This window comes from Canis aureus, chromosome 25 (assembly GCF_053574225.1).
Source record: "Canis aureus isolate CA01 chromosome 25, VMU_Caureus_v.1.0, whole genome shotgun sequence".
NCBI lineage: Eukaryota > Metazoa > Chordata > Mammalia > Carnivora > Canidae > Canis > Canis aureus.
Window position 1 is genome coordinate 25,619,904 of NC_135635.1, and position 21,736 is coordinate 25,641,639.

At 37.5% G+C, this 21,736-nt stretch overlaps 1 protein-coding gene across 11 annotated transcripts in view; it reads left to right on the plus strand.

The window, feature by feature from the left end:
• Positions 1 to 21,736, plus strand: part of ABCC9 (ATP binding cassette subfamily C member 9) — a 148,550-nt gene that overhangs the window by 117,002 nt on the left and 9,812 nt on the right. For all 11 annotated transcript variants that reach the window (XM_077870791.1, XM_077870799.1, XM_077870794.1 and 8 more), the window contains 7 exons: positions 1,779 to 1,881; positions 11,910 to 12,011; positions 12,604 to 12,724; positions 14,273 to 14,403; positions 15,119 to 15,197; positions 17,890 to 17,998; positions 19,570 to 19,673. In XM_077870791.1, coding sequence (XP_077726917.1) covers positions 1,779 to 1,881; positions 11,910 to 12,011; positions 12,604 to 12,724; positions 14,273 to 14,403; positions 15,119 to 15,197; positions 17,890 to 17,998; positions 19,570 to 19,673 — 749 coding nt within the window. The remainder of the gene's footprint in view (positions 1 to 1,778; positions 1,882 to 11,909; positions 12,012 to 12,603; positions 12,725 to 14,272; positions 14,404 to 15,118; positions 15,198 to 17,889; positions 17,999 to 19,569; positions 19,674 to 21,736) is intronic.

Genomic DNA, 21,736 nt, shown 5'->3' on the forward strand with positions numbered 1-21,736 from the left:
TTCTGTAAATCCTGTAATCCTGTGAGCCAGCCTACCTTTTCATTTTTCACTTGTCCCATCTCTAAAAGGGTCGTCACCTAACAAGGTGGCCATGTTGCCAGGAGTGCCCAGCCCCACTCTAGTGAGTTGCTCTTTAGTGCAGGTCCTCCTGTACATGGCATTTAGGTCAAGGCTGCAAACTCATAACTCAAAATGAGGTAATTATTTGGCTCTGATTGCCAGATCCTTTGATTATTGAAGATCAGATGTTGTTGTCTGACTCAGTTATCTGATTTATCTAGTTTGGCATATTGGAATGATCAGATCAATTGGACAGACATCAAGTATCTGCTTTATATTGGCCTGTATGGATGGCTTCGTGGGCCAAGTGAACACCCCACCCAGAACTTCTTCATTTCATTTGACATAGTTATGGTTTAATATAAAGTTTTGCAAATTGATTTGAAGATTCGAGGAAACTTGAGGCAGTCTTTTATCAAACAGGAATCCTTGCTGGGCTGTCAAATGAAACTTGGCTATTCCTTATGAACATAATGCATAGACAAGTGGTCCATATAAGAATAGTCACAGCCGGGATGCCTGGGAGGCTCAGCAGTTGAGCGTCTCCCTTTGGCTCAAGGCATGATCCCAGTTTGGGGATCGAGTCCCAATATCAGGATCCCTTGAGGAATCTGCTCCTCCCTCTGCCTATGTCTCTGCCTCTCTCTGTGTCTCTCATGAATAAAAAATAATTATCTTTTTTAAAAAAAGTCACAGCCACAGAGAATGAATAGACCACATTTTGACGTGGCATTTCTTCCAACCTTCAAACCAGTTATTTTGATTATATTATCCAGCTTTCCATTGTTTCTCTTATTCAGGGAAAATAACTGAAAAATGAAAAGAGACTATTTTTGCTATTTAGAAAGATTTATTACTGTGTAGCATGCGTTCTATGGGAAAGCAACTCACATGTTCAAATGGACAAGATTTTTATTAGAAGTTTCATTTATAACATGGATTACACACAATTTGGTCTGACGATTTTGATTTCCAAGAATGAACTGAATTTGGTCAGGGATCAATATCTAAACTGTTTTTGTTATAAAAACCCTGTAAATACCATAGACTTGAGAGTTCCTTTCATGCAATGACCATCCTTACAAATATTTTAGAACCTTGAGGATAAGATATCTCATCTAACAAGAACATCCGCCACCTCAAAGGACTATCATCCTCTACTTCTTTCCATTCACTTTCCTCCTTTGGTTCCTAGAAACACCAGGCAGAAGAAGAAATTTAAAAGTATATATTTGCCTGTTTCACATGCATAGTTTCCTGTCTTCCCTGGTCCCCATCCAGTACCTCCCACCCACCTCTAACTGTGTTATTCGATAAAATAAAAAGTGCAATAAAAAGTAGGCAGAGCATATTGCATTTCTGGACAACTTACTCTACTTTTTGTAAGCCCTTGCAACATAGGTCATCCCTTGTTTTTGTGGCTACAAAATTATGTGGAAATTTATGAAGTGATCTTTAATAGGATTTGTCATCTGAAAGCTTCCATTCATAGCAGGGGTCTGAGAAAGGATGAAACACCGGACCACACCCTCTCCAGTAAGCGCGCACCAAAGCAGTAGTAGCTGGGCTTTATTTTGAAGTAGGAGTCCATTTCCTATTCATTCCATCCCATCTGTGTGTGTCACTGTGTTGAGTAAATAGTGTAGTAGTAAGTGTGACTGTTTCTTATTATTTCCCCTGTTGTGTGGCTAACATGGTAATATTTTTGTTTTCTGCAGGCATGAAACCAGATTTAAGCAACGTATGCTGGAACTGACGGACACAAACAACATTGCCTACTTATTTCTTTCAGCAGCCAACAGATGGCTAGAGGTCAGAACGGTACGTTCATTTCATGATTTCGAAATGGAAACCAAACAAAAAAGGGGGCTGATGCAAAGAGGGAGACAGTTGTAAAAATTAGTCTTGTACTGAGATTCACACTAACTTCATTTTTTCTGGACATTAAAATAGCTCAGGTTGTTTATGTTACAGATGAAATTTGTCATAATGTTTTAGTTAATGGCAAGACAAATAGCCCAAAAAGCAAAAATTCATTTTGTGTTCATTAGTCTCTAGATTACATAAGTTAATGGAATGGCAAATGTTTGTATAACTTCAATTTTTTTTTTCAAAAGAGCAAATTTGACAAGTGAACAGATGTGTACTTGTTTCCTTCACTGAGCAGGAGAGGCCTGGAAAGATGGTGACTTTCTATGTTTTAAGCCAGTGGAGGATCATGTTAGCACAAAACATAAAAAGCTGCAGTTAATCACCTCTTGCCTTCTTCTGTCCCTAAAGATAGAGGAGGACAGGCACATGCTTTGGCATCATACAGACTTGATCTAGCAAGTTAATTAATTTGAGTCCATTCCTCATCTGTAAAATAGAAATAAGAATATATACTACATGGGGATATTAGGATGAAAAATAATAATATAAATCCCCTAGTTAACTGACTAACAAGTGCATTCAGCAAATGTCTTTTGAATGAATGGATGAATAAATAAGTGAATGGAAACAGCACCTGCTGTGGTAAGTGGTTCATAAGCTAGCCAGCTGGAGTATGGACCAGGAGATGGATGGAACACAAGTTCCAGAAAGGAAGGAAATGTAATTTGCAGACTGGTCTGCATAAACCACACTAAAAATAAGCTACTTTGGTGGTAATGATGAGTTGTCTGTAATTTTTTAAAAATAATTGTATATCCATTTGTCAAAAAGAAAAGGAAGTTTATCTGTACTATTATAAGGACATCGTGTCTACTAATTAAGCATCCTACTATATTCAGACTTTCGAAACTCAACAGACCAGAGAAGATAGATAGTAAAAGGAATTTGATGAGGCAGAAATGAAGGATCCCAAGTTGTAATCTGAGTTGTTGATGGATGGATACAGGTTGATATGGATTCTTGGACCCCCTTTGAGCTTAAGTTGTCATGATTTCCCACTGATTTTACAGAGATTCTCTTCTACTATATTAGTTATAATGTAGAAATTACTCAGTGACATAATACAATTATATTTTATAAATTTTAGAGAGAACCATTGATTGTTGATGAGAAATTCCTTCCAAGCTGTGGGGACAAGGAAAAGGGTCTCCTGAATTACCTATAGATAGCATAAAGACAGATGAAGTGTTGCTTAGGATTTATAACAAAGCCAAGAAATCCTATTCAGACCCTAGTTCTTTGTTTTAAGCTTCTATTTGTTTTTTAAATTTGTTTTCTTTAAGGAAGAAAAAAACCCCAATCGTATCTGAATAACAGAATTAATCATGAAATAGCTTAATGAAAGAATGTCCCCAGATCATAAGAGAAAATGTCAGTAGTTATCTTTGTTATTTGATTTTTCTTAGGTTGGAGATTGAGCATGTTTTTTAGGGGGTGAGTGTGTTTGCTTTGGACTTGAGGTGAATGTCTGACTTGACTCCTGTTTCTGCTCTTTAGCAGCTCCTACTGTCAGGTTAATGGACAAGTGTTTAACAGAAATCCTCAAGCAAACCATATGTTCTGCTCTCATAGCCAAAAGACAAGATATTAGAGCCGTCAGACTGCCAAGAAAGGGGAGGTCAGGAAAAACTAGAGAGAGTGGCCAGATTGAGAATGGCTTCCTTAGTTTGACTCACAGCTCATTACTCTAACCCCCATGTGAAAAGGCAGCAGACCAACCTGAGTGTAAAAGAGTTCTATTTCCAGCTCTAGAAATGTAAGGAAAATACTGATGTTTGAACCACGAAACACAGTGTTCTATCCCTTCTGTTACTTGATAATTCATTTGCTAGTGTGTCTTGTCTTTGTTTTCTATGTATTCTGATCCTGCCAAGATTTCCCATCTAGTCTTATTACCAGAGCTCTCCCTTAAAAACCATTTTTTTTTTTTAAAAAGAATCTTTTGCTTCTATTTCTGATGAGTAAAGGTAAGTTTTGGTAAGGAACTTGTTGATTTATTGCAAAATTCCAGGTGTTTCTGCTGACAGAAATCAAGGTCCAAAGTCTTTGGTGTATGATTTGTCTCCTTTACCTAACCGTATGTGTCAATAAGTTTCTGTAGGTGTGCATACACACACACCCAAACTAATAGGCCCACGGCGTAAAGCGTGTTTAAGATACCTTTGCACTAAAGTTAAAACTTAACTAAGCCACACACACACACATACACACACAGTGATCCAATTTAAAACTAGTCAGATTCACTCTCTCTTCTAAGTACATCGAGAGTGTTCATTAGAACCAGGATATGATTTAGAATATGTGAATATCAGAATATTTATTTGAATATAAATACTATAATTCAAGCACATATGTTACAGTAGGAGTATTGAATAAGCTAACTAGATAACTCCAATTAGGAAGTAACCGTTCTCTCAATCGTACACATATGAATGACCTCATTACTACTGTGCTCCTGCGGGCATGTCCACATCACTGGAGACAAAATTGCAGTGTAAAATAAATGGATCTTGTGCCAGAAACACGAATGTTGAGATACAGGACCTTGGAGAGTAGGGTGTGAACTGTTCTCTGACCCCCACAATTGGAGATACTCTACCTTGTAAGTCATTAGAAGAATAAGTAATGAAAATTTCTATTTGGCCCAGTGATTCTGCACTGATCTTACTTACCCACAATATCAACACAGCCCCTCCTTTCTCCATTCTTTGTCCTGTTACTCAGTAAATTAGCAAAAATAACTGCTTATAGCAAGTGTCCTTGGAGTTCCCAGAGCAGAAACACAACTGAAATGGTACAAGGAAGGTTGAGGCATTGGGCATAAATCAGAAGAAGCAAGAAAAATTTCCTGATGCAGATTTGGGGATTTCACCAACTCTAATTCATGGACTCATCACCTTCATGAATTGAAAGAGGAGAAAACTTATCACAGTTTTCTGTGGCAATTTTTCACTTCCTTTCCTCTTAATTCTTAGTTAGAGCTTTTGGAAGCAATGGTACTGAATTCCCTGGACAGAAAATCTCAAGGAGAAGAAAGGAAGAGAAACCAGGGGAAAACACTTTCAACTGGATTCTGGAAGATCCATAAGCCCTATCCAATTTTTGTTTATTCCCTGATTTATTTTAAATACATGGCTCCTGTTTCTTTTCCCAATCAAGTTAAGCAAGAGTTAAGACAATCACAAGTTACTCCATTTCTGTGAGCAAACAGCTTTCCCTATACAAGATATAGCCCTGCACACCATATTCACTTCATATTCATTCTGAATTAGGAAAAATTAAAGATCACCGTACACTCACATCAAAAAAGGGACAAGAGAATAAAAGAATAAAATAATTTGGCTGGTGGTTGAGGAGCTAGACTGTGACCACCCAGGTTGCTTTGGCAGAGGGGGTAGTGTTTCTCCTCTGGGTGCCAAGTGAAGTGGGCCACAATCATGTGCAACGTGTCACTACAGCCTAACCTTTGAATGCTGCTTACGTTCTCTTGTTCAGCACGGCATTTGCTCTTCAGCCCTCTGCACTAAACAGTTCCAGTTCTTTGGCATCGGTGTTTCCATTTGCGAAAATTGTGTAACTGTATCTAAAGCCTTTCTTTCCAAGGCTTTGTCTTGCTGTGTGGTGAAAGGATAAAAGAAAAGTCACATCAGGAAGCCAAAAAAGAAAAAAGAAAGTCTTTAGAATCAACAGGCTGAAGTGAAAATAGTCTTCAGGATGAGCCTGCATGAGCATCGATTTTATGAAACAGCACGGAGCTTTCTTGTGTGTTCTTTTCTTGTGTGCACCTATCTTGTCATTTGGAGGCCCTGATATATTTTCGCAGATCCTCAGTGGTACCAATGACTGGTACTTCTGAGGGCTATATATGGAAAGGGATTGTGTTGCTGTTAACTATTTGCCAGTCTATTCTATAGGAAATTACAGTTTTCACTGTTGTCTGACAGATGGATCCACAGTATTGAATCACTAGAAATCTGAGAAAAGGCCTTTCTTTTGACTTGGAAATCAAAAGCTTTTCCCTGGAGGAGGGTGTGGAATTCACAAACTCGATGGAAGTTCTAATTTCTCCCTATACAGATAAAATGTTCTGTGGTGGGGCCTCCTTTCAGAACTGGCAGTTCCCATATGCTGCATAGCTTCTGCTTCCTAACCTGAATCCCTCAGTCCATTGTATCATTTTGACCACAGGTGTTTTTTCTGCTGAACTGATTGGTGAGGATGTGTGGGGGACTAAGCAGTAGAATCAATGCTGCTAGTGGCCCCTAAGTATTTGCTCTCCTCGTGTGAGTTCTTCTCCTCGTATAAGTTCTTCAGACCTAAGTTCTTCAGACCGGCTGCATCTCCTTTCTTAATTTATTGCCTTGAAACCATTTTGTTGTTCATGTTTGCAGAGAAAGAAGATGTAACTGTAGAATCACTTTGTAATTCATTAAACTTCTTCTGTGGAGTGGTAAAGGAAGTGGAAAAGTAGGAGGCTAACACAAGCTCTTGCTATCTGACGATTTCACCTGTCTGTACTCTTGTACAATTTGAAGGAAGTTAATGGAATTTAGCGATTTTGCTATGAGTTTTCTGGATAAACATAGTGCACAAAGGAGCTTCCTTTCTTATGCTAATCAAGGTAAAATTCTGATCAAATGCCTCCAAAACTTTCCAGATTCATTGCAAAAAAGGTTTTGGTTTTGATTTCATTTTTGTTTTTTTAGAAAAAAGATTTTTGAGTAGTGGTAATAATCCAGGAGAGAGCTGAAAATATCTAGTTGGTATAACTAGAATGATGAATATTTTTATAACAAAATAACTTTGTTATAGCTACTAAACTGCAGACATACTGACTTTTAAGCTCTCATATCTATTTGAATTTAGTAGATTTTGAAAATGGGGGATCCCTGGGTGGCACAGCGCTTTGGCGCCTGCCTTTGACCCAGGGCGCAATCCTGGAGACCCGGGATTGAATCCCACATCGGGCTCCCGGTGCATGGAGCCTGCTTCTCCCTCTGCCTATATCTCTGCCTCTCTCTCTCTCTCTCTCTCTGTGACTATCATAAATAAATAAAAATTTAAAAAAAATTTAAAAAAATGGGTTCATCCCCTGAAAATGTATGTGTATATATATATACACACACACACACACACACTATAGGAAACTATACCTTACTGCTGAGATGTCAAAAACGTTATCTTTCTACATTATTGTTAATAAAAAAATGAAACAAAAATAAAAATAAGAAAAACAGGGAGGCAAACCATAAGAGACTCAAATATAGAGAACAAAACGAGAGATGCTGGAGGTGAGGTGGGTGGTGGGGGGATGGGTGAAGTGGGTGGTGGACATTAAGGAGGGCACTTGTTGGGATGAGCATTGAGTATTGTATGTGGTGATGAATCACTCTATTCTGCTCCTGAAACCAGTGCTGCACTGTATATTAGCTAATTTGAAGTTAAGTAAAAATATATACATTATATTTATATATAAATTTTGACATATTTTATATACTGGACTAATAATTAAAATAATAGTTTCAATCATACTGGGAACCTTACAAGTAGTTTTAAAAACATTAGCCATGTGAAAGAGACCAGAAAATATATATTAGCTCACATTTACTGATCAGCCTCCTCCCTTCCCTCCCTTCATCGGTTTTAACTTCTCCTGCTGGCTTTATGGCAGGATAAGGCTATCTATCTATTGCCAGAATTACCACTTTAATTCAATAGAAAATAATTTAAATTATCATCTAACTGTATCTACCATTTAGTTCTATATAATGAGAGAATCCAGGCCTTGATATAAAATATAAAGATTCCATAGTCAATTTAATTGGTGGGAGGTTTGAGAGAAAGAGAAAGAGGAGAGAGAGACAGACTTGAGTGCATAATGTTTTGCATTTCCTTTATAATATTTATATTAGGCCAACTCTCTAATTTCTGTTTGTTGAAGCTCAGTGATTATTTTGTTATCCTTTTAAAAGAATGTATGCAATTTAGAAAAAGAAAAGCAAGGTGGAGGCATCACAATTCTGGACTTCAAGTTATGTTACAGAGCTGTAGTGATCAAGGCAGTAAGGTACTGGCACAAAAACAAAAACATAGATCAGTGGAACAGGAGAGAAAGTCCAGAAAATGGGCCCACAGCTATATGGTCATTTAATCTTTGACAAAGCAAGAAACAACATCCAATGGAAAAAAGTCTTTTCAACAAATAGTCTTGGGATAACTGGACAGCAGCATTCAGAAGAATGAAACTGGACCACTTTCTTTACATCATACACAAAAATAAATTCAAAATAGATGAAAGACCTGAATGTAAGAGAGGAAACCATCAAACTCCTAGAGGAGAACCCAGGCAGCAACCTCTTTGATCTCAGGCATAGCAATTTCTTACTAGACACTAAGTTTCTGGAGGCAAGGGAAACAAAAGCACAAATGAACTATTGGGACTTCATCGAGATAAAAAGCTTCTGCACAGCAAAGAAAATAATCAACAAAACTAAAAGACAGTCTTCAGAATGGGAGAAGATATTTGCAAATGACGTATCAGATAAAGGGTTAGTAAACGATATCTAAAAAGAACTTATCAAACACAACACCCTAAAAAATAATCTAGTTAAGAAATGGGTAGAAGATATGAATAGAAATTTGTCCAAAGAAGACATCCAGATGGCTAAGGACACATGAAAAGATGCTTAATATCACTCATCATCAGGGAAATACAAATCAAAACTGTAGTGAGATATCACCTCAGACCTGTCAGAATGGCTAAGATTAACAACGCAGGAAACAACGCAGGTGTTGGTGAGGAGTGGAGGAAGGGAAATCTTTGTGAGGTTCCTCATAAAGTTAAAAATAGAACTAGCTTATAATTCAGCAATTGCACTACCAGGTATTTATCCAAAGAATACTGATTTGAAGGGACACATGCACACCAATGTTTATAGCAGCATTATCTATGATAGCCAAATTGTAGAAAGAGCCCAAATGTCCATTGACTGATGAATAGATAAAGAAGTGGTATACACACACACACACACACACACACACACACACACATATGCAGATTGGAATATTACTCAGCCATAAAAATGAATGAAATCTTGCCATTTGCAACGATGTGGATGGAGTTAGAATGTATTATGCCAAGGTAAATAAGTCAGTCAGAGAAAAATAAATATCATATGATTTTACTCGTACATAGAATTTAAGAAATGGAACAGATGAATGTGGGGAGATAAAAAAGAAAAAGAGAGAGAGGCAAACCATTAAATAGACTCTTAACTATAGAGAACAAACTGAAGGTTGATGGAGGGGAGAATGTGGGGGGATGGGCTAAATGGTTGATGGGCATTAAGGAGGGTACTTGTGAGGAGCACTGGGTGTTATATGTAAGTTGATGGGTCACTAAATTCTCCTGAAACTAATATTACATTATATGTTAACTAAATGGAATTTAAATAAAATATATGTATAATTATATATATATATATATAAAATGAATGAATCAGGCTCTTCTTCCCAGTTAAGTTCAGCTGGGAGGAAGTGGAGAATAGAAATTAATAAATGCCTTATTTCAAATCCTTAATGTGTACATTACCCACAGAAATTTCTCAGAGGCTGAATGGCATATTTCTTTATATCAAGCTCAGAAGAGGGCCTTGTTCAAAGTATCCTCTAACACAAACTTACTCTCTCAGACTCATCACAGAAACTTCCTATGAGTCTTTTTAAAAAGATATAGAAATTATAAATATACAGTGTAACTTCAGAAGTATTAACTTTACACAGAGGGCTGGAAGGAAAAATTCATATTGCTATAAATATTTTAGAAGTATTTTGGGAGCATGTTGGCATTTGTCAGATGTTAAGAGTGGCCCAAACTGGTTAGATTATGCATCCATGTAGTTGTTGCTTCAAATAAAGTGAAAAAGAAAAATAACTGTCTAATTGGGTTGTGACAAGTTGTTAACACATGATCCCATTGGAAGAAGCAATCAAAGGAGTATTTACTACCTCTTAGGAACTTACTGCCTCAAGAAAGTAACTCTGCACAATTTCTTTCTTTATTCTTTGTAAAGATCATGGAAATCATTATGGAATTAAATTTTAGTGCCTCTTTTAACCTTTGATGTTTTACAATGCACATAAACTTTTAAGCTTGCTTCAAACATTTGAAAATCATCCAGAGGAAAAAAGACATCCTGGTACATAGAGGTGGTAAAACATAATGGGTATTTATTATTATTATTTTTTTTTTTAGTCTTTTGGAAGTCTTTGAATTAGGTATCGTTTCTATATTCCAAAGAAACTGAGTTTCAAAGGGATTTAAATTATTTGTCTGGTAATTGGCAAAGTCAGCATCTGAGCCCAGATCTCTGAATTCAAGGTTGGGATTATTGATTGCTCCTCCAGAGTCAATCTTTGGAGCTGTTTAAAAAGAGGCAGGAATGCACACATGTGAGCTGATTTGAGTAACTTCATTTGTTAACTCCAGTATGTTAAACACTCTGTTACTATCATTAAAGTCTTATCACCTAATTATTAGTTGTTTTTTTTTTTGAGAGATCAGAGACATATCTAGCTAGAAAGATCACACATGAGATGAGACTTGAAATAGTTCTAGAAGTACTAATGCCTGAAATGCCTCCAGTTTCTTGGACATAGGACTTAGCAGCATGAAAAGTTTTTAAGATTTCTTTTTCAAATGATAAGACATAATAATGGCTAAGAGTGCCAGGAAATGGAGAAGGAAGTAGAATTCGAAAATGGACATATGTGGGGCACCTCTGGGTGGCTCAGTGGGTTAAGCATCTGACTTTTGATTTCAGCTCAGGTTATGATCTCAGGGTCATGAGATCAAACCCTGTGTTGGGCTCTGCACTGGGCATGGAGCTTGCTTAAGATTCTCTGTCTCTCCCTCTGATTCTCCAGCACCCCTACTTCCAACCCCATCCCTGTGCTCTTTCTTTCTCTCTAAAATAAATAAATAAAATCTTAAAAAAAATAAAGATAGACAGATGTGCCCTGTTTCTTATTTGAGTTAAAGACTGGCCCTCAGTGAATTTTTGAAATTTCACAAAAGAGTTTATCACTGAGCCATAGACAATTCAAATGCTCTAAGAGAGGCCCACATTTCCCATTTATGAGCACATGTAACCCTTATTCTTATTTATATGGAATCTGGAGATTTAATGTCCCAGACTCTGAGCCCAGATATTTGACAGTTTAGATATGAATCTCAACAAGTTAACCAGATGCAAATTTTTGCAGAGCCCTTACTATATCACATAAGGGAGCTAGATCACAACCCAGACATAAGCATACATGAAATTTAAGGTAGTAAATCAAGTTCCTAAATAATTACTTGTCTGGCAACCTATTGTGATAGGAAGGAGGGCACAGGGGAGGGGAGGAGAAAAAGAAATCCTACTTCTGACACTGGTTGGGCCACAAATTGCAGCTGAATTTCTGGCAAGTTATTTAACTTCCCTGAATCCATTTCTGTGTAGATATAATGAGATCATTATATCACTGAATTACCCCCACTCCAGCCCTAATATGGTGAGTTAGGATTCACCCATATCTTAGGTAGTCTTCCTCAGAAACTTAAGAGGACACACAAGAAATAACGTACTGTTTCAGTGATCACCTCTCTAAATTGATTGGGCTCTTTTGTTTAAGAACTCAAGTAAAATTGGGGAGCCTGGGTGGCTCAGTGGTTGAGTGCCTGCCTTTGGCTCAGGTCATGATCCTGGGGTCCTGGGATTGAGTTCCACATCAGGCTCCCTACAGGGAGGCTACTTCTCCCTCTGCCTGTGTCTCTGCCTCTCTCTCTGTCTCTCATGAATAAATAAATAAACTCTTAAAAAAAAAAAAAAGAACTCAAGGAAAATCCTTTAACATTTTTTCTTGCTTGTTTCTAGGATTATCTGGGAGCTTGCATTGTCCTCACTGCATCTATTGCATCCATCAGTGGCTCTTCCAATTCTGGATTGGTGGGTTTGGGTCTTCTGTATGCACTTACGGTAGGTATGGAAGAAAACATTTCTTTTCATGTAGTGGTGAAGGTACTATAGTTATCATCAACTCTTATTCATGGATATAAAAGGAACAGATTAACACTCATAACTACATGACATCTTGCAAATAATAGGAGATGGGGGCCCAAAGCCAATTGGCTGCATTTTAGGGCAGAGTGGATTCAGTTCTGATAATGCAAATTGATTTTTAGAAACTCCTCAAAATCAACAGGGAGCACACTCCCAAGGCTGAGATCCCTGTCCTAAGTTGTTTACAACCTATTTGGGGACACTAAAATGAATACAAATATAAACAAGATAGATGCAAGCAGAGGTACATACAACTTGTACGGGGAAATCAGAGGACAGTTTAAAAACACTGACATGTGAGGACCCTTGAAGAAGAGTGGGCACCTCCTTTGCCCGCTTGAGCCCATGACACTCTCCCTGATCTCTAATATCTTGCAGCACTTATGAATTGTACCATATGATGTACACTAAGTGTCCAAGTCATCCTATCCTAAAATATCCAGTGATTACAAAGATCGTTACTTCATTTAAAATGTGTTAATTTTTTTTTTTTGGTCACCTGACACAGATAACCAATTATTTGAATTGGGTTGTGAGGAACTTGGCTGACCTGGAGGTCCAGATGGGGGCAGTGAAGAAAGTGAACAGTTTCTTGACCATGGAGTCTGAGAACTATGAAGGCACTATGGGTATTGTTCTGAATATTATATTGTTTCACTTAAATATTTGTTTTATACAAATAATAGTTGTGTGTCAGACACATTGTTATTTTTGCTTTTGTTTTCCACTTTAATATCCAGAGAATCTCTTCTCATCTTGACTTTGCTTTATGAGTTACACCTGAAACGATATGACTAGGCCTGAAAAGTTTGTGATACAACCAGACTCCAAGTAGCTATTATTTAGTAATATTAAAAAAAAATTTAAAAGTATTTGGACTTTATTACACTCATTACCAACCTATACTATGAACTATTGTGTTCTCTTTCTCAAGATCATATTAAATTAGCTATGAAGAAACTTGGATCTTACTCACTGAGATTCTTAGCTTTGCTTAAAATAAGATTGGCAGGGCAATGCCTGGGTGGCTGAGCAGTTGAGTGTTTGCCTTCAGCTCAGGGCATGATCCCAGAATCCTGGGATCCACAGTCCCACATCAGGCTCCCTGCATGGAGCCTGCTTCTCCCTCTGCCTATGTCTCTGCCTCTCTCTCTCTCTCTCTCTCTCCATGTCTCTCATGAATAAGTTCAAAAAAATCTTTTAAAAAAAAGATAAGATTGGCAGGAAATTCAATACTGAAGACAGAATGATCTTTCTTAAATTCAGATTTCATGCTTAAAATGCATTATTTTGCCTAAATCCTTCAGTAGCTATCCAGGTCTTCAAGGACAAAATCCAGATAAGTTAGCTAAGATTATTAGACTCTTTATTAGTCGATCCTTGTCAACCTACCTGGTATCCTCTCTCATCATCTGTCCACACGCCTTTTACTCTGGGCCATACCAACATGCTATGGTTTCTTTATTCTCTCCATATACTTTTGAAACAAATCTCCCCATCCCTTATCCTTTGAGACTCATCTCAGGCACCATCTTCTCTTGAAACCTTCCTGGAACACTCAGGTTACCACCATCTATGCTCCCAGAGCACCTTGGGTTGGACTCCACCATGTACTATGCAGTATTATAGATCCTGATGCTTCCCCCAGGACACAAGGAACACCTTGAGACATGTCTTTCATCTCCATATCCCAGCATCTTGCACAACACCTCTCACATCTTTGATCAAAAGTTTGATGACTGACTGACTGAACAAATGAATCAATTCAGAGATGAACTATCTTCAATAGAATCAAGTGATGGAATGCAGAAAACACATGATAGTTCATTCTTCAAAAAACACTTTGAAAGTTCATGATCAATAGGCCTTTATTCTGAATGTAATTTTAATTTTAAAAAGATACAGAATTTGGTTCAGTATTACTTTAAATTTATAAAAATGTATATGTTTGTATGTATAAATGTATATAAGTATTTGTATGTTTCTTCCTGCCTCTTTTTCCTTCCTTCCCTCTCCATCCTTCTCCCTCCCTCTCTCCCCTTTTCTCTCCCTCTCTTTTCTTTCCCTCTCCTCTCCCTTTCTCTCTCCCCTCCCTCTTTCTCCCTCTGTCTTCCTCTCTCTTTCTCTCCCTCTCTCCTTTTCTCTCTGACTTGCCTTACTCCACCCTCACCCCTTAGACCCTTCTCAAGTTCCAGAACATTGGCCACAGGAAGGAGAGATCAAGATTCATGACCTGTGTGTCAGATATGAAAATAATCTGAAACCTGTTCTTAAACACGTCAAGGCTTACATCAAACCTGGGCAAAAGGTATGGAATTCACTGCCATTTGTTTCATACAAATCAGTGGATGGAGCCACTGGGTCACTACCTAAGCTCTTGAGACATTAAGCCAAGTATAATCTCACTGGGCTCGCATAATACTCCCTATACTTTAGAGGTCAAATTATCTACATAAAAGAGAAAAGAGGAGGATAAAATACATGTTCTCTAAGATGTATTGCTGTTCATTAGTCTCCCATAAAGATCAAGAAAATCAACTATATGTGTATTTTTCCAAATTTCTGGCTTCTGGCTCATAGCCATATCAGACATCCCCTTCAGAACTTTAGCATTTGTCCTAGTTTTAGTCCCAACATGATTTTTTTAGCTACTTTAAAAAGAGAAAATGTGCATAAAAATTGGAGTCAGTCTTTTTGTTATAAAATCATCACTTCTAAGATAAAATCAAATACTTATTTATTAGGCTCATTATATACTAAATGCAAAAATTAAGCCATTAAGGGAAAACAACACAACCACATAAAAAAGAGTTAGAATGAAATCATTAAACATTTGGTGAGGACTCTGTTTTTATCTTAATGATGATACAGAAAGGAGACCTAAGAAAAGAATGAGGATTTATTATAATTATTTAAATAGAGGTGCCGTCTCACCATGGTATCTTGTCTAAATTAAAAAAATTTTTGACCATTTTATGTCTTTTTTCTGAGTCCTTTTCTCTCTGGGTGACATTTATTTATAGGTGGGCATATGCGGTCGTACTGGCAGTGGGAAGTCATCATTATCTCTGGCTTTCTTCAGAATGGTTGATATATTTGATGGTAAGTCACTAAATTTTTTTCATTGGCTATATGGTGCTTTTCGTTAAAAAAATGCAACACCTGTTGCAGTGGTTGAGCATCTGCCTTTGGCTCAGGGCATGATCCAGGGTTCCAGGATTGAGTTCCACATCAGGCTCCCTGTAGGGGAGCTTCTCCCTTTGCCTGTGTCTCTGCCTCTCTCTCTCTCTCTGTGTCTCTCGTGAATAAATAAATAAAATCTTAAAAAAAAAAAAAAAGGAAAGAAAAAATGCAACATCTGGAGCGTGTGAGTGGCTCAGTCAGTTAAGCACCTGCCTTCTGCCCAGGTCAGGAGCCCAGAGTAATGGGATGGAGCCTGCATCTGACTCCCTGCTCAGTGGGGAGCCTGCTTCTCCCTCTCCCTCTTCTGCTCCCTCTGGTTGTGCTCTCTCACTTTCTCTCTGTCAAATAAATAAATAAAATATTTGTTAAAAAATGCAACATCGATTTACCTAATCCCGCAGAAATAAAAAGCAAATATTTATAAGGACTTTGTGTCCTACAACCCATGGATTGAAGCAGGTGTCCCAGATAAATAGTCTAGAAGAATCAACATAGAATTGCTAATAAAATTATTAGCTCTAGGGGATCCCTGGGTGACTCAGCGGTTTAGCGCCTGCCTTTGGCTCTGGGCGTGATCCTGGAGTCCTGGGATAGAGTCCTGCATGGAGCCTGCTTCTCCCTCTGCCTGTGTCTCTGCCTCTGTGTGTGTGTGTGTCTCTCATGAGCAAATAAATAAAATTTTAAAAAAATTATTAGCTCCAAACTCCCCTCTAGAGATTGTTGTTTGTTTTTTTTTTGTTGTTAAAGATTTTATTTATTTATTCATGAGAGATACACAGAGACAGAGAGGCAGAGACACAGGCAGAGGGAGAAGCAAGCTCCATGCAGGGAGCCCGACATGGGACTCGATCCCAGACTCGATCCCAGACTCGATCCCAGACTCGATCCCAGACTCGATCCCTGGGCTGCAGGCAGGCGCTAAACCACTGAGCCACCCAGGATCCCCTAAAGACTGTTGTTAAAGAATTCTAACAAACTGATAAAATGAAAACAAAGCCATCCGTTTTGAATAACAGTAGATGAAGGTGGCATTTCAAGGGGAAGGGAGAGAAAGGAAGACTGTCTTGCTTTGCTCAAACTAAAAACATCCATTTCCATCAAAGGAAAAAAATGCAAGGAGGTAAGTGATCTGCATTATTAATTTAGGCGCATGACTCTTACCGTCATCTTAATAACATGGTTTAATGATGTTGAACATTTTGTGGGGTGGTAACCTGCAAAGTGCCAAGCACATGTTGACAGTATACAAAAATATTTACTCATCCACAAAATTATTAATAATATGATACATTGAAATAATTTAATCCTTGCTGTAGAAGAAATATGACGCATTATTTAGTCTAGCAAGTGGACTATAAATAGGCCAGCACATAAACCATCTTGAGTAAAAGGGGCTCCAGCAATGTGCCTGATCATTAGCTCAAGAAAGTGCTTCATATTATTGTCTGAAATGATTGCGATGATTATTGTACCTCACATTTTTATTGTACTTGACACTTTGTATTATTTAATCTATACAACAGCTCTGCGAGATGAAGAGGTCAGTTAATGAACAACAGAGATGATCTACAGTAATTGCAGTCTCTTTGGGGTTTAGATTCAGGAGCAGAGTAGGCATCAGGCGCTGAGTTAGCAGCTTGCTCTTCCACGGCTAGTAGTAATACACAGACGCTTTACAGACTTTCAGTGGATCTGCATTAGAAGTCAGTTACATGATCCAAAGGCAATTTGATTGACACTTTTCATTAAAAAAACCAAATCTATAGTTATAACTGAATGTATTAGATTAGCCATTTCCTCATGAATCCAGAAATGTGATGTCAGGCCCCATGTGACTATCAATGACTGATTCTCTTGTTTAGCATTAAGCTATTCAGGTTTTAATAGATAATGTGTGTTGTTCCTGAATGAAAATTTGAGCTGATCACCTTGCCTCCTCTTGCATCTAAATCTAGCTGGAAAAGAGACTCCACTTGGCATTCTTTGCCTGGCTCATTTCATATGCCAGTACTATCTTTGCACAAAATGGTATGATAAAATAACCTATCAACTTGAGGGAAAGACATCAAGATTGCACAGGTTTCTAATAAGCCTAAATACACTATGGAGAAATTCATTAAAAGTTGGTATCTATGTCATAGAATTTCATTTCTTATTTGCAATACTCTGTACTGTTCAATCAATAAAAGTGAATAATTTAGACAAAAGTCACTGTCTTCAAGGAGTTTTTATTCTAGTTGGGAGAAAGAGACAATAACAAAAGATAGGTAAAGGCATATAAAATATCTTGCGAAGGAAAATAAAGCAGGGAACTAGGAAATGTTGGAAGGAAGAGGACCTGTTAAAGAGAAAAAGTACTTTTGGTTTATATGAACCATGGAAACTGAATAAGAACTAAGAATCTATTTAAGAGAAAATATATAAGAAAGAGACAATATCACCAAAATGTATATTTTTCTTAGAGATGCATAATGATGTTTGTAACCTAAATGGAAAGCTTCATCTTCTGAGTTACAACCCTGAAGTAGGAAAGTACTTTCAACTTGTAAACGAATATTATTTTACTTTTGATTTTACTACATGCCTGTAATTTTTTGTTTCTGTTTCACAGGAAAGATCGTCATTGATGGAATAGACATTTCAAAACTACCACTGCACACACTACGTTCTAGACTTTCAATCATTTTGCAGGATCCAATACTATTCAGTGGCTCTATTAGGTGGGTGATGTATTCAACAGAAACCCGTATGTCGCAGGGTTTACCTTTTGGCTCTTAGAAGGGTTTTACTCAGAACAATTTTTCAGGTGGGTGTGAATGACATTATCAGGATGATAAAATGAAATATTCTGGCCAACAATTTGGTTTGGGAAACCCTAGAGTTGCTAAAATAACCTACAGAAGCCAGTCCTTTATGTTTTTCCAGGAGGTCTGCTCTTTCAGTTTGACTCCACAAAAGTTACTTTTTCCTCTTTACTTGGGGCAGTGATTCTTGGCAGACATTTCTAAGGTGTTCTGTCCTACAGATATCCTGCCTATCACTTATGCATCTGGCTTGGGCTCAGCAGATACTGAGTTCGGTTAATCCCTTGATTCCCTCATCTCTCACAATTTTTCTTTCAGCCAAAATTGCTTTTAAGAAGCTGCTACAGGGATCCCTGGGTGGCGCAGCGGTTTAGCGCCTGCCTTTGGCCCAGGGCGCGATCCTGGAGACCCGGGATCGAATCCCACGTCGGGCTCCCGGTGCATGGAGCCTGCTTCTCCCTCTGCCTGTGTCTCTCTCTCTCTCTCTCTGTGTGACTATCATAAATAAATAAAAATTTTAAAAAAATTTTTTAAAAATTAAAAAAAAAGAAGCTGCTACAATCTTCTCTGTGTCTAGTTTATGATTTCCCACAGAAAGAAAAAAAAAGAATGGCGGTATCGGTATCTACTACCTGCTAAGTGCTTTAAATATATTGTCTCTATATTTAAATATATTGCTTTAAATATAAGTCCTCAAAGCACTGCTCTAGGGTACATATTATTATCCTCATTTTACAGATAAGAATTTTGAACCTAAGAGCAGCTCTAACTTGTCCAAGTTTATACACTTAGTAAGTGGTAGAACCACAATTCTAAATAAAGTTTGACTCCAAAGTCCACTATGGCATTATCCACCAGGTCATGTCTCTCATTGCATCAATCCTTTGTTCTCTCTTGCTCCCCTCCTCTACCTTAATTACAAAGAAGTACTCCCACTTCCTTTTGTTTTGAAGAGAAAATAGATGTAAGATCACTCAATATTCAGCTGTAAAACCACTTTAATTAAAAGTTGCAGATGTATCCAGTTATTTAGCAATGCCATAGTGAATTTATATGTCTGATTAGATTTATTATGAAGACCAGTATTGTGGTTGGTGCAGCATGGTTCTTCTAAGGTTACATTACATGTTCCCATATAACCGTCGGTTCTGTAAAACACTTTGCTAGATACTATTCAGGTTACATTAAATGTAATATGAAAGTGGATAAATCCACATAATGAATTTTATTATGTCATATCTTGCATATAATCTTACTAATTATATATCAGAAAAAATTTTTCATAACATTAAGGTCATTCATTTATTCACTCAACATGAACTGAATGCCTGCTCTATCCTGAGCACTGTTCTAGGTACAAGGGATATAGCAATAATCAAAATAAATATGACTTATATTTTAAGGAAAGAACAGCAATAAGCAAACATATGTAAAAATTCCTTTATTTTTATTTATTGACTAAACAACTTATTTTTTTTCCCCTACAGATTTAATTTAGATCCAGAATGTAAATGCACTGACGACAGACTCTGGGAAGCTCTAGAAATTGCTCAGCTGAAGAATATGGTCAAATCCCTACCTGGAGGTCTAGGTATATTTTCTAGACAATACATTTATTTTTATGTATTCAATTAATTCTATATATCTCTGCCTATATTTTATGCTAGAATCACATAATGCATGTTAAATTCCCTTATATTTAAAATAACCTCCAAAAGATCATTAGGACACTTCAAAATCTAATGATTTTGCGTTGAATGAAACTTCTAACAAATTCTGTTCTATATGAACATTCCATAATACCCCAGTTAGTACATTTAACTCTTTAGTCTTTTCATCTTCAGTGGTACAGGTAAATTTGTTTTATTTTTTTTTAGAGAGAGTGAGTGCACATTCCCGTGAGAATGCAAGTAAGGGGGAAGAGGGGCAGAAGGAGAGGGAGAGATAGAATCTCAAATGGGCTCCACGCAGAGTGCAGAGCGTAATCTCAAGATCCTAAGATCATGACCTGAGCTGAAATCAGGAGTCAGTCGTTTAACCGACTGAGCCACCCAGATGCTCCAGTAATACAGGTCATTTGAATCAGAATATTTCCTTGTGGTCATTCTACTCATGTGATTTACATGACCCCTGGCCCCCAGTAAGTGCGTAAGAGGATTGAAGAGGCTACTAGGTTCAGACTAATCAATACCATGTAGGAGTAGGCAGTTTCTCCACATTGGCAGCCATTTTCTTTGTTGACAGGAGGGCCTACCTATTCCTTATATTTATGTGACATAATTTTGTGAAGATATTATGTTCTATGACCTTGCTGCAATCTCACTTTTAGCTACCCTTGTAAGGGATAAAACATACTCAAACAATCATTTATATAAATTTAGTCCCAGAGAGAGACAATTTCTGGCAAATAACTCGTGACAGAATAAAATAACAACATGAATAATGAAAGAACATGATTAAGAAAACAACAAAAAGTATACAATGCAGGCTTTAATTCATAAAAATGATGAATATCCCTAATTTTGGGCTTTTGCTCTCTTAAAATCTGAACTCATTTAAGAAAGCAGTCAGAAAGATAAGAGTTGGCTGATATTCTAATTTTAATACATAACATGTAGTTGCCATATTGATCGTGTTGTTTTGGTATTTAAAAAAAAAAAAAAAACCTCACAAAATAGCACCAAGTTTATTTGGGAAGGAGGGCCTGCTCAGAAACAATACCTTTTGTGATTTTAATTAAGTCCTAAGGGAAAGGCATCCCACAAACAGAAATGAGATACCATGTCTTAAAGGATAGCTTTATTAACCTTGCCAGTGTCAAACTGTGAGAGAAATTCCAGGGATCTGGATGAACTTTCCCATTATAATTTTGATGTCTTGCATGGAAAGCCCAGCAAGTCTACTTGAGAAATTGATAATGCATACCGACCCTTCTCCTGTGGTGTTTAGGTCTTTAGTAATTGGGAATACAGGCAATTATGATTTTTTAGTCCTCTTCACTCAACACAAAAGACGTATGAACCTGTTTTGAATTATGAGCACCGTGTTCAAGGGTTATAGTACAGCGTATGCAACAGGTGATTATACTTACACTATGTAATTGAATGTTGTTTATGCTCATTCTCTACATAAAGATTACATCACTTGTTTGATAAAGATCTGGTTCAGGGACACCTGGGTGACTCAGTGGTTGAGTATCTGCCTTTGGCTCAGATCATGATTCCGAGATCCTGAGATAGAGTCCTACATCAGGCTCCCAGAAGGGAGCCTGCTTCTCCCTCTGCCTGTGTATTTGCCCCTCTCTTTGTGTCTCTCATGAATAAATAAATAAAATATTTAAGAAAAAAATATCTGTGGATCCCTGGGTGGCTCAGCGGTTTAGAGCCTGCCTTCACACCCAGGGTGTGATCCTGGGGTTCCGGGATCGAGTTCCGCATCGGGCTCCCTGCATGGAGCCTGCTTCTCCCTCTGCCTGTGTCTCTGCCTCTCTCTCTGTGTCTCTCGTGAATAAATAAATAAAATCTAAAAAAAAGAAAAAAGAAAAAAGATCTGGTTCAGGCCAACTCTGGTGAAGAACATTCATCATTTCTAGCACCCTCCTTATTTATTATGTAAATGAAAAATTAGAAAATAAAGGCATAGCACCCAACCATT